Source organism: Ascidia mentula, chromosome 9, assembly GCF_947561715.1.
Source record: "Ascidia mentula chromosome 9, kaAscMent1.1, whole genome shotgun sequence".
NCBI lineage: Eukaryota > Metazoa > Chordata > Ascidiacea > Phlebobranchia > Ascidiidae > Ascidia > Ascidia mentula.
In genome coordinates, this window is record NC_138574.1 from 6,044,109 (window position 1) to 6,061,848 (window position 17,740).

Consider the following 17,740-nt stretch of genomic DNA (forward strand, 5'->3'; position numbering starts at 1 on the left):
CGACATGTCGTTCGGAAAACGTTCGACGATAAATTCTAGCATTTGATTTGAACAGGATGCGGGTGACCGGATAAGAACGAAACTTTTGTAGTATATTTTATTGCGTTTTGTTGAAAGTTTTCTATAGTTTATTGGAGGTTTATGACTGAACATTTAATTTTTTTATATTGGCACTTTTGGGGAAGGCTGAATTATTATGATTTGATTACACAAGCTTTAGTGAGGTTATACTTACGCTACATCAAGCGTAAATCAGGTCCAACAAAAAATAATAATTTACGCTCGTCATCATCGCATGTTTTTGTTTTTAAATGGTGACCGCTCCTGCAGTTGTTACTTTATAGCAAACAATGCAGTCAGAATTGTTCCGAGTTTTTAAGCCTCTGGTTCTTACTCTTTTGTGTATTGGAATTCAGTCCGTCGAAGGATGCCCCGCCAATTGCAAGTAAGTTTTGTTCAATAAAAAGATCTTAAAAACCACAAATATGTAATAGCTTTCCATTTTTATTATATAGTTGTTTCGGGTATAACGGTGAATGGATAACAGATTGCGTGAACAAGACTTTGACTGAAATTCCGGAAGGTATTGATCTAAACACAACCGAGTTATTGCTGCAGGGAAACCAAATCTCCATGATTAACCGGGCAAGACTGACGGGTCTGTCAAACGTCAGGTACAACACACATAAATTTAGGTCTTTGTACATGCTATTCACTTACAACCAGTTTGTTTTCCGTTTGTGTCATTGAAATTTATTTTAAAAAAACTATTTGCTTGTGTGCTTTTTTTATTCATATTCGCAGAAACTGCTTATAGGAAGCAAGCGAAACAATTTTTTTAAAATTAATAAATCTGCTAAAACCAATTCGAGGCTTGATGCTCATTGAAACACATGACGCTTATAGTAATTGCGTCAAGACAAAATGTCGCCAAGATAGAGACAATAATTGGCCACATTTACCGAGGACCAGATTCTACTCACTGGAAAAACAAACTTTTAGACACCTTTATCTTCATGAGAACTTCTTATCTACATTCAATTCAAACGACCTTGATGAATTAATCTCTCTCGAGTACCTTCGAGTTCACGACAACCAACTGACGAATATGAATATTGACTTCACAATGAACCCAAACATTAAAATGATCTTGGCCCAAAGAAATCAAATTTCACATATAACACGCAACACTTTCACTGGTCTTCCCAACGTAAGTAATTTCTAGAAATCCAATGCATTTTGCCAAACGAAAACTTGACGTTGTGAGAATAAAGATATTTGAATACGGTAAAAAGTTTTAAATAGCCAACAATAATCTTTCTACACAAATATCAACATCAGTTTGCAGTGTATGATTGATTGAACGGCGAACTCGAAGGTGGTTTTAATTAGCTATTTGCGAATTTGTCTTTTGAGGTAAATAGGCATGATCGTCTTTCGGCACAAAATATTTTTTTAGATTGAAATAATATCACTTGGCAACAACGGACTAACTACTATTGATCAGGACTCGTTTTGCAATCTTGGAAATCTAAGAAGCCTAGATCTTAGTGGTTGGTAAGTGGCGTTCCAACCTTACATTTGAAATGCTTTCACACCTACATTTGCATGTTTTGAATCTTGTTTTTCATCAGGTCTATAGACATTCCAAATATAAGTACCTTCACATGCATTCCGAAATTGGAAACGCTACACATGAATAATATCAACACATTACAGTGTGATGATCAATTGAAGGAGTTTAAGCAGGTTAGATAATAAGTTAACATTTTCTGTGCTAAGTGACAAATAGTTTTGTTATAAATCCAGCAAAAACACATAACTTTGCGCAAATATTGTGAGTATTGGGTTATAAGTAGTTATTCATTAAAATTCTCAAATATAATTTAGTGGGCCGATGATAGAACAAACCCCCTGCAAAGTCAAGTCGCGATGAGTTGTGGGAGTCCTGCTTGGCTGGAAGGAGTTTCACTCGTCAATCTTAATGTGGGAAACTTGGTAGGAAGTGATGGATGTCCATCCGATTGCTTTTGCTTCTCAAACGTGGTTGATTGCGCCAACAAAGGTAACTACATTGTGTTTCACAAAAAAGTTTCCATTTTGAAGGAGAGCATGCTGAATTGATGAAATCATAATGTAAACAGTTAGTTTTGACGACATTCAGCACTTTCAGGAAATAGGCATTTTCCCATTGCTTCATAAATCATGCTCGTAAACGTTCAAAACAAATATCAGCCACGGCATTAAACCGCACGTCTGAAAACAAACACCGCAGTATTCCCGTGGGCGTGTCGACTCATTAAAAGTGGTTGCTTTACACGGGTTGGTATATTGCAGGTTTAAGTTCCTTTCCAGCTGATATTCCTAGTGGCACTAAGGAATTATTCCTGCAAGGCAATGCAATTCGGGCTTTGAGCGCTTACCAAATGATTCATCTGCCTAATTTAACGTAAGTTTATTCATAAAAATACTTCTGTACCCAGAAGCCATTCTTACGTCTTTATTAATAAACCCAACGACTTGTTTTTCAGTTACTTATACTTACACGACAACAGCCTGGTAGCTTTGAGTGAACTAGCATTTGGTGGAGTTGGTAAAACGTTGAAAACTTTGACACTTCATGACAACCAGATCCAAACCTTGCCTACTGGCCTTTTCCGTGATTCAACTGCCTTGCAAGTTCTCAACCTTAACGACAATGCCATTACACGTATCACATCCATTCTCCTAACAAATGCAACAAACTTGGTGCAACTGTCTTTGTACAATAATGAGATTGACACGATCGGCGATGTTGCCTTCAGTACTTTAAAGTATGTATTAAACAATTTTTTTACCCTCACATACCTTTTCGCGGACCGTCTATATGTACAATGTAGTAAAAAATTTTCACCCATGAAAATGTTGATGTCCCCATATAAAATGAACATTCTGCTGATCCGCGAAATTAGCAACGAAATTATTATTGTGGATTACTCGATTGGTCACTGTCTAAGGCGTTACTAAATTTGCAGAAAGCTTCGGTATCTTGGTTTGGCGAACAATCGGCTCACCGAAGTGCCGGATTTAAGCGCAAACGAATTCCCAGAACTTTACTTGACTGATTTCTCTGACAATCTACTGGAGACCCTCCCTGCAATTCCAAGTGCAGCAAATGTGATCTTCGCCAACGGAAATTCCATAAAATCTTTGCAAGCTGCAACGTTTGATAACGCGAATTCTCTGGAAGAATTACTATTGGTGAACAACGACATAGCCAGCATTGCCGACAATACATTTGCTGGAGCGAGTGGTCTCGCCTGGATTGATTTGACGGTAAAGTTCATGATCTTAACAATACGTAAACATGCAGATACTAATTAATTTTAAAGTGTTTCACCAACAATTACCAAAACAACAAAAGGAATGTACTTATCACACGGCAATAATGCGAGTAGTTGCTAGTTTCATAATGTACAATGGACACCGCATATATGCAATGAAGTCATAAATTTTAAATTATAAGGGTACGCTTTTTCTCAGGCAAACAAGTTATCTTCAGTTAACGACAAAATGTTTGCAAGTCTTTCGGCGTTGGAAGGTTTATACTTGGGCTCCAATTTGGAATTGGATCAAATCTCACAGAGCGCATTCTCCAGCTTTAGTTCAACTCTACGACGTTTGTCAATTAATAACTGCAGTTTTTCTCATCTTGATCCCAAGGTATTGAGTTACCTTTCCAATGATAACTTGGCATTATGGCTTGCGGATAATCCATGGATATGCGACTGCAAACTACAGGTACGGTTTGTACAGCCATTTTTAAATGTTTGCTCTTTTCAAGAGTCTCCATACAGGAATTAGCCTGCATGCGCTGCTCTGTGGTGACCTCACTTATCAAATATCACAAAACACTCAAAAAAGGACAGATGCGTTTCAAACAAAACGATGTCATTAGGCGAAATTTATATTTCAGTGTTTTCAAATAAATGATTTAAGTTATAAGGTGCATTATACTTTTGCTTTAATAATCACATGTTAATTAGCAGATTATTTGTCTTACTAACACTGATCTTCTGCCACTCTTTTTGAATATTTTCGGATGTTTGTTCCCTCTGTAACCTTTATCTTATTCTCAAGGGTTTTGCAGCCTACGTTGTGGACAAAGGTTCGGCAGTTAGCGACATTGAAAACGTGATATGCAGATCACCAGAGAAATACATGAACCAACGCATTGATTACGTCAGTTTCGATGCAATGTGTCAAAACCTGGCTCTTATCATTGCGCTGCCGATTGCTGGGGCCGTGTTACTCTTTGCTGTCGCTTCGTTTGCTGTGTACAAATGTGGAAGAACTAGTCAGAGGGTGAAATCCGAAGACAGTCTAACAGGTAATATGTTTAGTGCAAAATACGAAAAAACTTGATTTTTTTCTGTTAGACGATCCTGCGTACCAAATAATGGACAGCGGGAATGGGTATGAAAACAAAGGAATGAGCAGTGAAAAGCCTGATAAAGCCACTGTTCTGTGATAAAAGTTGATCAAAATATTTAAAAAATATAATTCGAATGAAAATCTACTTACAAAATCAAACTCAAAATGTTTTGAGGTACTTGTGCTAATTCTGTTTTTTTATTTAACATTTTCAACTTATTCCTAAAATCGACACATTTTGATTGTATTTTTAGCAAACCAAATGTCGTAGCTACTGAAACAAAATAAACATTTCAAGACAAAATTTTGTTTTGTTGACCCAGGCCCTTTAATGCCTTTGATTTATAAGCCAGATTATAAAACTGTAGCCGTATTTGTTCCCAGAAAAACATTGCAAAAACGATCAGCCAGGTTGTTTTCCGCAAAACTGCAAGCAAACAGGAAAATGGACTGGTGTCTGAGCTTTGTCCTTATAGAAACTGGCCCACTTGGTCGCTCATGTACAATAAAAGAAAAATATGGGGCAGAAAATCAATCACAGATGCGGCGTAACCGCGGGTTTTCTCCAAACATATAAATATGCTCTCTTCGTGAACGACATTCTCGAAGAAGACTGAAGTTTTTTTATTTTGTATGGTGACTGATACAGCTGAAAATAAGTTAATTCAGTCAGTCTATTCAGCCTTCAACAGATAACACGCAACAATCAAAATTAACAATGACATTGTTTCCAAACAATATGGCATTAGTTATCAAACAAAAAAATCTCCTTCAGTAGGATTTTACCATGAGGTCATCAGGAAGAAAACCAAGAAAAACAAAGAAAGAAACCACAAACTGCAGGTGACTTTAGTCAAGGTACAACAATTAAGTAGGATTTAAATTCGTTTGCTAAAACAGTGGAATATATGCAATTTAGTGGTGATAGAAAAACGTTTTCTCCAGTTGTGAATAAACATCCACGCTTCCTTTCCCCAACAAAATTTTAGTAAAACTATTCCGTAAGACATGATTCCAAATTCATCCTCAAAACAGAAAGTAATATTCACGTGTGTTTCATTGTTTAACATTATTTCATGAACGATTTTTCATTTCGTGGGGTAACATCGCCATTTCTGTTTTCCACTGAATTTTTTTTGTCAATTGGGGCCCGATACATTCCTACGCACAAAATGTAACTTCCGGACTTTATGCTTTGTCCTAAAGCAGGGGTCACCAAACTATGGCCCGCGGGCCATAGTCGGACCGCAAGATCAGCTCAGCCGGCCCACCAGGCTTTGTCATTCAAAGCAAAAAATATTTGCACTCAAATGTTCAACAAATGGTGGTTGTAAGTCCATCAAACAGTGATAACCAATGGTTTCTGTATTCGGCCCCTGACCGGCAGTTTTGATATATACCGTGGCGAAAAAACGTTGGTGAAACCCTTTCCTAAAACCCACATGTCTCCACGGTTTTCCTTACTTTCGATTGTTGCAAACAACGAAAAACCCTTTAGGCTTATGCCACTAAAAACGTAATTTTAAGCTTTTGACAAACCGCAGCGAAACACAAAACTCCAGGGCAGAATGTGAATACCATGTGCTGGAGAAGGAGAGGGTCGGGGAGTCTTCCACAAATGTCCTGGAAAATATCTGTGACATCTGCAGCGATGAAATCCAACACTCACGGAGCGACAACGACCTTTCAACTTACCACAATGTGAGCCATGGGGAAATTAGCAGCTTCAACGACGATGACAGTCTTTGTGCCTCAGCACAAGAAAAACATTCAACATGCTCCGAACCTCCCTCTAGCGGCGACTCTCATTTTACTCCAGTTATGCAACCTATTTCGGCCCCGGTAAGAAATTGCTTATGTCCCCACCAACATCTCAGTGAGTCTTCAGGGGAAGATGTTAATGGAGCACGTGACCTGGACAGAAGACTTCTGAGCATAGAAAAGTCACTAAATTTCATGAACAAACGGTTTCGACTACACGAGGACAACATCGACGAGTTACAGGTGTGTGCAACAATGTAGTTCTGGTACTTTTAAATGAAATTGCAAATTGTTGACTAATGTCTACAGGAAAAATTACTGAAATTTTACACATTTAGGTATTATACCGTCAAGGACTTCGGTTTCGTATATACTCGTATTCTAAATGTTGAACACTGAGTAATTTTAATCGTGACGCAATTGTTTTCAGGAAAAACTGTGCCTTCAGGAATACGGAACACCTGGAACACTTTTGGCCACAACTCGATTTTACTTCGCACTTTTCAAATGTTTTATTGTGCCAATAATTGTTATCGAAGTTATTTATCAAATGACATTTGCAGGGTAAGAAAGTGTTTTAATGAGTGGTAAGACATATTCTGTACATTGTGTGTTTGCTGCTCACCAAAAGATGAACCAACACATAGTAAATGACTGACAAAATTTTCATGACAGCAAACATTAGTGCTGAGAGCTGAACAGAATCAATAATTTCTTGCAATCGAATAATTTTAATAATTGTATAATATATTCACATTATCTAATATAGATACACACTTTCGAGAAAAATACATTTTTACGAAAATGAAATCTTTGCCTTATGAGCAGCGAAGCGAAAATCCCCATTAAAATTATCGGTTGTTTGTCGATTCGCTCGACCGTTTTTTTACGCTTCACTGCACACAAAATGAAGACTTTTCTCTTGCGCTATTGTGATCACAAGCGTCTATTGCCTCGGGCCTTTACGCTAACATGCGAGGTGTTTAAGCTGCTGGGTTTAATAGATTTGTTAGTCATAATAAAAGCGTTTTTCGTTGTAGCTAGTTTTCACTCACAATTGGACAAGTGGAATTTGCTTGAAGTTCAAAACATCAAAGGGGAAGTCGAGTATTTGAGTAAATAGAAACTAATGCTAGGTACACTTCTCAGTTTTGTCATAACCATCATCCATTCGTACATTAGAACGCAAGTCGTTGTATGTTTGATGTTGTAAGTTTGCATTATTTTCGTTTGTAGAGGAACATTAAATTATTTTAATATGTGGGCAGTTAAGTTGCAGTCAAGTGCGAAGAAAATGATGTAAAAGAAGTACCTGATTGTTTTCGTCTGTTGCATTTCATTCCAGTTAAGTTGACGTGTGGATATTGGAAATTGCTTGCTTTGTAGCAGCCCGCACCCTTATTGACCAAGCGAATCTCCAGTGTAAATAAGATTAACCTTATTACATCGGCGATTTGAAACACTTTTATTCTTGCATTTGCCCTCCGAGTGGAGGTACTTACATAGCATTGTATGACGCACGTCTGTCAGAGTACCGTAGATGGTATTGTTTTCGAAACTGTCAATTGCTACCAGACTACAGACGCCATATTGTTGTTTAGTATAGGTAAAGTCAAAAGGGTTCAACAAATCTCAGTTGGTAGTGGTTTCACAAACGCACTAAAAGTTGTTCCTTCAAGTGGAAAGTGAAGGCTTCACACTTGAATGACAAACCATGAAACCATAAAGGTCAATTTTCGCGCGGCTATTTATTAGTTTTTAGTTATATTTCGATAACAAAACGGCTCCACTGATCATAGATACCAGTCACGCTCTGAATCACGCAAACTGATTCATCCGTGACAACAATTCGAACTATGCGAAGATTAAACACGCAAATTTTGTGATATGTTTTACCACCGGGAGTCGACACAGCCAACGCACGTTGGCTTTGTTGTAGCCGCTGATAAGAAAACGAACGGTGTCATTTTACAATTCGTTGTATTCCTGTATCGGTCCGTATTGTACTGTAGACTTTATTACAAAGCCTGACGTCTAACAGCCTGAAGTTGTTCCACCTGAGGCTTTCTTTGAGCGAACCTTATCGCTTCACTGAATACTTGCCCCCACACGAACCTTTCAAAGCAAACGTTAGACGCCACGTAGATCAGATGAACTTCGACATATTTTGGCATAACTCAACCAATGTCGTACAACTGTTTTGTTGTAAGGGACATGCAACATTCTAGTGACATAAAAAAGTATATGTGGTGTCGTGCTTATTTCTAGTTGCGAGAGCACAAACCCCTGTTCAAAGCACACATGGCGCAATTTTGTAACACAAGTTGTTGTCTCTACTTTGTATTGACAGTTGTCGCAAAACAGCTGCTTTGGAGAACTCGCACAAGATACGTTTCTGGGACTTTGTCGTCGCCACTTGGTCTGTCGCATAGTCCAAGCAAGTTAGGCGACAAAAGAACAGCAGGTCAGAATTTGATTTAATTATGGCGCGTGGGTAGCAAAGCGATGAATAAGAAAACAAACTAACAATTTTAGTGCTGTTTCGTAAAAGGAATGTTAACAGTTTTTGCAACATATCATAAAACTATTTAAGGGATGATTTAAAAAAGAACCGAATTATGTTTAGAGATATAATGGGCTAGGGCCAGCAGAATAATTTTATCGAGCATAGTTAAACATTAACTTGGCCTTGTTAACTACCAAGCCTTAAACGACTGATTCGTTTACCATCTTTTATGACGTATCCATGCCAAAGCATTTGGAATAGAGGTGTAGACTAAAAATTACGGTGTGACGTAGTACTTATTGTGTTGTGAAATAGCTGAATACTCGATGAATGTGAAGGGTGCGCCATGTCGTTCGCACTTGACTGTGGGTTGGTGCAGAGTTGCGTCAGACAGGCAGTTGCTGCTAAAAGCCTTCTCTTGTTCCCTAAACTATTTTGAGTTTAGTTCCAGTTTAACTAAACGAGGATCATATGATGGTCAAAAAGGTCACGGTGACTTTTATGTATCAGAAAACTTCAAACTGGTGACCTCAAACAAGACAATTAGATTTATAAAAAGGCTAACAGGAAGTGCTTTCTCAAACAAATTAAGCATTCAAATAAATTTCCCCCTGGTCTTACTTGACCATTTTGCTACCAAGGCATTATAAGCTACTATCCTCTTGGTGAACAACAGCAATAATTTTTCCAACGATGATATTTATCTTTTTTTCGGCAAGTGTTAACATGCTTTTAATTGCCAGTGATAAGGTAACAGGTTAGTGCTTACTGCGATTGACACGCACAAATGATCGCCAGTGCATCTTTTTGGACCAAACGTACCATCAATTATTTACATTGTGGGATCAACTGCTGAACAAGGTCAAACGTTATGTATGAGGAGGTAAGTGGATTTTAACTTAAGCCAATCGTTTTCAACCCTTTTACGAATCAATAAAATATCTTGAAAGACAATAAATAGAATATCTTGACGCCAATTCCTTGCTGTTTGGTCTGTTAACGTTGCATGCTTGATCGGTACACTACCATGTAAGCGAATTGCTGAAAACAAACAAGTCCTGTAAGCTGCTTCTTGTGCATACAATTTCGAAGAGATGAATTGTATCGGTACCAACGTAATGTAAAAGTAAACCTCAGTCCAATTTACAGATAACGCAATATTGAATAGAATAATTTAAACGCAACTAAACGCTTTTCTAAACGCACACTATACATAATATGCATCGGTTGTCACAGTTATTTTTGTATTGTCGTTAGTCTCGGTCTTTCTCTCTAACCCGCGTCATAGACGTTGATTAGCCCAACCATCAGAGCACCGTTTGTAGTAAAGCTTTCAATGTCTGTCGTAATGTTGGATGTGCAATCAGAGGAACGGCTTTTACCGAAACGGTGCTAACAGTTAGCCTACTCCATTAGCGAAAGCGAGTCAATAAGATCAGCTTACAGTGCAGTGCTAGAGTGAGCACTAAACCTGCACAGGTCAGATTACAGCTCCTGACTACTGTAGTCTGTTTAAGATATGTCTGTCTGTCACCAACCAGCCCATACTATCTTGGGTCAGGTTAGATTAGGCCAACTTTTCGCTTGGCCGCCTGCAGCTATGTACCCTAGGGTGCTGTTAAGCCATTTATTGATTTTTTAATAGCAAATACCGCTTAATGGCAATATTGACCAAAATAACTTGCATTAGAGTCTTGATAAGGTGAGCCGAGCAGCAGAGCTACCTTATAGCGGATATACATGTATGCAAAAAATATTTTGTTGTTGTGTTGTGACGTGCAGTAATATTTTGCTCACGTGAAAGATGCTTTGTGGAAGATGTTCACCTTTTCGGGTAAGAATCCTATGAAAGGATTTGAATTATTGTAGTGGCAAATTCTACTTTTGTTCTTTAGTTATTTGAGAACAGTATTATGTTATTGCCGAAGTAATTGTAGAATGTTTGCACCTAAGGTAATTGTGCGACCTGGCGAAATACGTAATTGGCTCTTCGCTCGTTAGCGATATAACGATTTGTGTTTTTCAGTTCGGTTATTTGAGATTAGATGTACCAAGTCGTTACAGTTGTATGTATGAATTTTTGTAACCAGGGGACATTAACCTAACCTCTAAACCACCCATTAAAGCTCACTAATTAGAAGAACAGTACAACGTACTAAGTACTAAATGATATTGTGTCATTTTACCAGACAAGCATATCTTTGTGTCAGCTACAGGTGTGGTCAATATACATTTTTTGTTGTGGAAATAGTTTTTTTCATTTTGGTTTGAGGATGAATTACAGCAAATTTTACGTTATCGTCCAGATAGAAATATCCCTTTAGCAAATTGACTTGCGGTTTTGTTATCACATGTCGTTTCCTACAGCTTAAATATATTGTTTTTGCTATCCAAGTGTGTCCCAGTTTGCAAAAGCGACCAACAAACAGCCAGTACTAAAACCAATGTAACTTGTTGTTGACGCTGGCAGACGTAATGTTCAGTTAATTTAAAAGCTTGTCTGGCAAAAAAAACTAATTAATTTTTGCTTTTTTGCGCTTTCCTATATTCACGTGGTGCGTTATGTCCTGATGAAGATTGATCATTTTTTGATGCATGTCTCTCAGCAAAACCACTCATGTCCATTTGATGTACAATTCTCAGTTGAACGTTTTAGTTGTTTAAACATTTTTGTATTGCAGTTAACACCCCATCACCTGTCTTTGTCAAGAGGCAACGGAAACCACCACCAGGAAAATGTAGATTTCCCCAGCAAAATTTCCGCTGAAATGCTGCGGAAAGACCTGGAGAGCGAACTAAAGTTGGATAGTAGTGATATACGAAGTTATGCTTGGTATCACGGTAAACTGCCGCGAGATGTCGCCGAAGAGTTAACTAAAAACGATGGCGATTTTTTAATTCGCGAATCCGTTACCAATCCAGGAGAATACGTTCTTTCTATCAGGTATGAAATAAACGTAATAAAAGCATCTGTTAGAATTTACTCTATTTTAACCGATACTTCAACATAGCACCTCATGCACAAAAGATTACATAATGTTGACCATATCCACATATGTATCAAGGTCTTTAGTTTAGTTATAGGCATAAATATCTATTTATGCTTTGTATGTGCAGGTGGGTCGGGCCGGTATTGCACTTCAAGATCAACCAAAGCGTTCATCAGCAAGGGGCTTTGCAAGCCAAGGTTCAGTACCAGTTTGAACGGGAAGCTTTTGACTCAATCCCGGCCCTTATAATGTTTCACTTTGGAAAGAGCATTCCTATATCGCTTCACACGGGAGCTGTGATTCGACGCCCCATCAACCGAACAGTTCCGCTATCGTTTTCTGACGCAAAATACTCTTCGCTGCGCCGCCCACCACGCTCACAAAATGGTAGTGTGAAAACATCCCAGCCTGCATCTTACTCGCATTCCTCTTCTCTTTCATCCTCATCATTATCGTCTGAATCCTCATCCTCAACTGCGGAAGTCATCGATCCTCGTCTCCACATCCATCACCAATATCGTCCCAATTTATCACCCGACCCCTTACAACGTAACACAACTGACCCTTTGCCTGTGGTGCCCTCTTCACTGAGCCCAAATTCTCAACAGGAACACCATCAAAGCCCCAGGTCGCCTTTTTCGGGTCCCAATTCTCCCATGGCCCGGAATTCCCCGTTAAGGTCTTCCCTTCCCAAACCCTTTCCGCTCAACCTGCCACAAGGCCAAGTCAACCAAAACAGAATAACCGTCCCAAATACAGGGCAGAGGCCTTTAAGCCAAGTTGAAGTCAATGTAATAAACCATGGCAAACCTGTTGGTCGCGCAGGTTCAGAACCACAACTCAGTCCAACAAAATCAAAGGCACCGGTTGTGGATGGCGTTGGTCCTCTTCCTAATGTGCGAGGTGCGCCATCCCGCAGCAGCAAAACACGAACTGATGGATCACCAAGCGGCGCCAGCGTTCCACCTAAACCAAGTCGTGTTCCTTCCTTCCGACGACCGATTATACGTCACCGAAGCACTCGGTCGGCAGAAAATACACCGCTGTCGAACATTGAAAACAAACAGTCCATACGTCTTAAAAAGCAGATTGTCAATTCTGATCCGTCAAGCAAAATAAACGCGACCACTTCGAAAGGTGGAAGTTTAAGCGAACCAAATACTCCTCTGGCCTCACAACAAGGAGAAGAACGACCAAAAAAGATCGACAAGCCTGCTTGGTATAACGTCGCATGCGTTGACGAGATTTTATACCATTATATATCAATTGCAATTGGAAATTTAGAACACACGTCAATTGCTTTGGGTTATGCTGATAATTCGAGATACGTCACTTTCGCCTGTAAATGGGATTTCCGACACATTTTGGAAAATACATATTTACGCCTTATAGGTTTCTTTCCTGTTTCGACAGTTATAATATCTTAAAACATTAAAGAAATTCTTTCCAAAAAGGCCAAAGTGCATTCTTTGAAATATTTTTTGTGAATTTGCAGGTCAAGTTTACGAAGGTCCAGTGGTGAAGTCATTAGCTCCAACCAACACCAAATAACTGGAAAGACATCAGCAAGTGCCGCGTCATTGCTAAAAGGAAATGACGTAGAACAGAGGGCGTCAGTAAATAAGAACGTCCAACCGTCAATATTCAATGTGAGCTAACCTCCCTATGAAAGTCACGTACCAAAATCGATAACCGGATGAGCGTGCTTTCCTGTAGCAAGCTGCATGTGAATGTAAAGTGCGGGTGCTTCCCGCAGCAACTGACTCATTACAACTTTCATGCGTGCTATTGTGGTGTTGTACCTATTTTTCTGTTTTAGATCCAAAAATTTAAGAGCCTGCTTCTTTCAAGCGAAAACAAACCGGTTGAAGTTGGGGCGATGAATGCAGTAAAGATGACTTTACTAAAAACTGACCCATTTAAACTGGCGCGGCACATGACAGCTGTGGATTGCAAGGTACAAATGCTACAACGCGGATTCGATTACTTGCTGTATCTTATAAGAAACAAACCACGCCGAAATGGAATCTGACATTTTGCGTTGTACAACGACTGTAAATTCTGACATTATAACATGTACCACTAATGTTGTGTTTTTGTGGATTTAAAGTGAAACAAAACTGTAAAATGTCCTGTACAAAAATACGTGTGCCGTGTGTTCATAAATAGGAAGTGTGCGTTTTTAGTCTGCATGAGGCCGCTTGTCAACTTCCTATAGTTGTCAGGAAAAAGCTTCGCTAATCTCACGTTAAATAACATCACCGAGTGCTTCTCGAAATGCCCCTATTTAGCATTGCATACAAAACAAGTTTTGCAACGTTAACCGCGGGAATTGCGTTTACACCAAGTGTTTATTTGTAACTTATTGGATAATTTAAAAAATGTTTGTATTTATTGAAAGGTTTGTCAGGTGGAAGAAGATGGTTTGGAAATCATTTTCCTTCCCAAAGGCGCTCAACTCCGGAAAGACATCATGGAAAGGTGACAAGAATTTTAAATTTGTTCTCGTGCGTGCAGTACTTTTTTAAACAACCTTTTAATGACATATGTATAAAAATATCTATATATGTATAATTATATATGTGAGACATGCTTTTACCTAAAATATTGCGAAACTGCTAACAAATATTTTTATGCAAGGTTTCAATGCATCGCATTTTGGGTTGCTGCGTGTGTTTTGCGTGGCTGTTCGTCAGATCAGGAACGTGTTGACATTTTGAACGTCTTCATACAGGTTTGTGGCAGGTCTATACGAAAAACTGTAATTGCTTTTTTTCAATTAGTGATCAATACTGAGTAATGCAAACCACTTTTCAATCATTTTTATATCCTCAAAATAAACAATCTATTCAGTACATGTGTTTTAATTTCCTTAAAATTGTGCAGATTGCCAATGAGCTTGTCCACAGCTTAGGAAACGTATTTGGATTTTCAGCGTTGATGTCTGGACTCACGTGTCCGCAGGTTAGTCAACCGTGACAAAAAATTAAACGCGAAAATAAAGATGCGAGAAAAGTTGTGACGACGAAAAAAATATTCCTTGTCTTTGAGTCTTTATTTCCGCCTCAAATCTGTTTTTCTTTATCGACCTGCACTGTGTGGGCGTTTTCGGACGTTTACATGAAAACTTTTTTCAAAAAATTCAGGACATTAGAGCGTTGAATTTACTGCACATACGTCCCATGTGTTTTCGGTTTTGCTGTGGTGACATTTTTAGTCGACACACGTTGAGCGAAATAGAAACATGTTGTATAAATTGTACCCACATGGAAAGTATGAACTATTTGCGTACATGAAGTACATAATGTTTTTGACCAGTTACGTGAACTTCGGGATGTGTGGAATTCGTTGCAACAACGTTACACTAACAACGCCGTAACAATGGAGAAAAAATTACGTCCCTTACTCAACTTTCTTGATGAAGGAAAGGGACAAATAAGTGAGTTGTGAGAATGTATCTTAAAGCTCAAATTTCTTTCAATGAGCACAAAATTTATAGAGATAATACTGACTGCACACAAACCATTATGTAACAAAATGCAACACTTTGTTATTTATTTATGTCCATCATATAGCGGGTATATTGTTAACACTTAGTACACTAGTTGTGCACTTAGGAATAAAATCGGGTATAAATATTTTGATTTCCGTTTATGTAAACAACAGTTTTTAGCAGATATCCACTTAAATAAATTTGTTATAATTTATGTATAAACTTATCTGAAGATTCGGCTTACCAAAGATCTTGTTTATAGATTTGGTTTCTTCGTGCATTCCTCACATTATGCCAATCATAAGATTTTACGAAAATCCCCTTCCTGGCATTCCCCACACTTCGTCCAATACAAAACAACCTTCTGCAAAGCAACTTTCGGCTTCTGAAGGTGACCTTCTCGGCAGCGTCGCTAGTGGTGGAAGCGAACCTTCCGTAAGTTTCTTTCGTTCACTATTTTTGAATTGAAATGAGCAACATAACCGTAGTTTCCCGTAATACGCTTTCTCATCTCGATCCAGTATGATCTCTGTAGTTCAGTGCCTTTCTCAATTACGTTCATTTATTTGACGCATCAATTGCGAATAATGTTAAAATTGAAAGTGTGTTCAGATAGTGGTTATCAATCATAATTATGAGCGCAACGTGATTTATGTGGTTTTCCGACGTACGTATGTAAGTGATTATCTTCCGGGAACTTCGTGCGTACGGAATGGAGAAATTGTATTACGTACTCTCAATAATTTCACTTCTACCCTTTTGTTTATTTACTCAGGATCGGGAATGGTGGCAGAATTTGCCCGACGACAGTTTCGACAGTCTCATGGCCCAATTAACAGCTGCGCGTACATTGCTGACGTCACTCAGCAAGTTTCGCAAAAACGCGAAATCAAAATTGCATGGTAAGATCCTAAACTTTGTAGTGGAGGTTGCAGGCATCGGCGTATGACCTTTATGACTATGTCGTCACTGTCGGTTAATCAACATTCATGTCACGTAATATTTCCGTCCTCCGTCTTTCCTCCTAGTCATTAAACCACGTCACTGTTCCGTTGTTTGATAAATTTATATCACAAAAGCGTTGCGTATATCATTGGCAAGTTGTGTGTACCTTAATATGGTTAGCAAATACATGGCTCATGTCCAACACATTCTGCCCAATTGTATTACTTCAGTACAAGTTAATTTTAACCTATTTTCTTGTTAGATTTTGTTACTACACCAAAATTAGAGGAGATTTTCGCCACAGAATTTCATCTTCGACTTTTGTGGGGATTTAAAGGAGCGGAGGTGGAAAGAAATGAGCGTTACCAAAAATTTGATCGTGTTATAACTTTAATGGCAAAGCGTTTGAGCGGATAAAGTCAAAAATAACTTTTGTTTTAATAAGATCATTTTTCTTTTCATTATCGTTGAAAACAACATGTCAACAATCTATATTCGTACTTTTTATTTAATAACGTAGTTGTCACAAATCTTGTTTTCCCGGTGAAAGGTTGTGAAGTTTCTTCGAAAACAATTTCAGGCTCATATAAATCGCAATTACGTGAAATCATCAGAAAAATGCGTACAAGCGCCGGTGCGGCAAGTCCAACTCAGCGTATGCCTTAACTTATAACCAAAATTTGTTGCAAAATCGATAGTAAGTCTATTAGAAAGCTCGTTCTCCTTATTCTACCATGTTGCTTTATGCCTCAGTATGCGAATTACAACCTTGAATATTGTATTTCCCCTTGCTAAGTGGAATAGCTGGATATTTGATGTTGTTTAAAGTGCCTTCGATGTATTGCGTGTGTTAATGTTCCATCTCCCAATCAGATTGTGTATTAATTTAACACTGAAATTTCTGCACTTATCGTATGGAATTAAACTTCTTTTAATGCTTCATTTTTGCTGAATTGATGGAAATCTTAAGGCTATCAGCGGGTATTTAAAATTTTAGCAGTTTCAAGAGATTCTGTGAAGTTATTTGATTTGTTTGAGTAAGTAGTAAAGTGGTCCAAGTAATAAAACTACCATTTCTTTGAAACCGCCAATGAAACTTCACGACGACGCCGACGATTGACTTTTACAGCAAAATACGAGAATGCGTTCGATCGATTGAAAGCCAGTGCCTCGGCACGCGCAGCTACCGGTCGGTTGCAATGCACGGTGTGAGGTTATTGTGAATTGTATAAAGTATTATAGGCAGGTCGGCTTACTTTATTTTATAGACTGGTCGGCTTACTTTATTTTAAGAATGGTTTTGATAGTAGATTTATAACGAAACGATGCTGAGTTTGCCGTGTAACATGGTTCGTAGTTTACGTTGACCTTCCTTGACTGTGTTTTTGAGCGGCCATAGAAAGGTAGAGCTGCCGCGAACTAGTCCGGAAAGCCGTTACAGCATAGTTGTAGACCTTTTTGATTTCTGCCTTGTGCTACTTATCTGTATGCATGGTGCTCGGAAATGACGTAGATTTATTCAGGATGCGGCTTCACAACACGACCACACAGGGTCCTGGCCAAAATGGGATTGGCCATTTAGAGAATGAAGCAAGATACTTTGCTTCTCAGTTCTTCAAATTTTACCTTCAA

General features: G+C 38.5%; 3 protein-coding genes across 3 annotated transcripts; all 3 read left to right on the plus strand.

The window, feature by feature from the left end:
* Positions 1-330: 330 nt before the first annotated feature.
* LOC145914139 (uncharacterized) lies at positions 331-4,593 on the plus strand. Its single transcript, XM_083001919.1, has 12 exons — positions 331-445; positions 516-674; positions 1,003-1,210; positions 1,460-1,557; positions 1,635-1,749; positions 1,891-2,065; positions 2,338-2,449; positions 2,532-2,813; positions 3,015-3,315; positions 3,523-3,780; positions 4,120-4,369; positions 4,419-4,593. The coding sequence occupies exons 1-12, from the start codon at positions 351-353 to the stop codon at positions 4,508-4,510; spliced, it is 2,145 nt and encodes a 714-aa protein (XP_082858045.1). The 5' UTR covers positions 331-350; the 3' UTR covers positions 4,511-4,593.
* Positions 4,594-5,200: 607 nt separating this feature from the next.
* Positions 5,201-6,998, plus strand: LOC145914446 (uncharacterized). Its single transcript, XM_083002277.1, has 4 exons — positions 5,201-5,256; positions 5,958-6,417; positions 6,605-6,738; positions 6,944-6,998. The coding sequence occupies exons 1-4, from the start codon at positions 5,201-5,203 to the stop codon at positions 6,996-6,998; spliced, it is 705 nt and encodes a 234-aa protein (XP_082858403.1).
* Positions 6,999-9,394: 2,396 nt separating this feature from the next.
* On the plus strand, positions 9,395-17,048 carry LOC145913067 (SH2 domain-containing protein 3C-like). The gene is made up of 12 exons (XM_083000586.1): positions 9,395-9,563; positions 11,362-11,624; positions 11,798-12,889; positions 13,166-13,319; positions 13,490-13,627; positions 14,072-14,151; positions 14,311-14,404; positions 14,557-14,634; positions 14,989-15,109; positions 15,426-15,598; positions 15,939-16,065; positions 16,371-17,048. Exons 1-12 carry the CDS (start codon positions 9,552-9,554, stop codon positions 16,523-16,525), a joined length of 2,487 nt encoding a protein of 828 aa, XP_082856712.1. The 5' UTR covers positions 9,395-9,551; the 3' UTR covers positions 16,526-17,048.
* Positions 17,049-17,740: the final 692 nt, after the last annotated feature.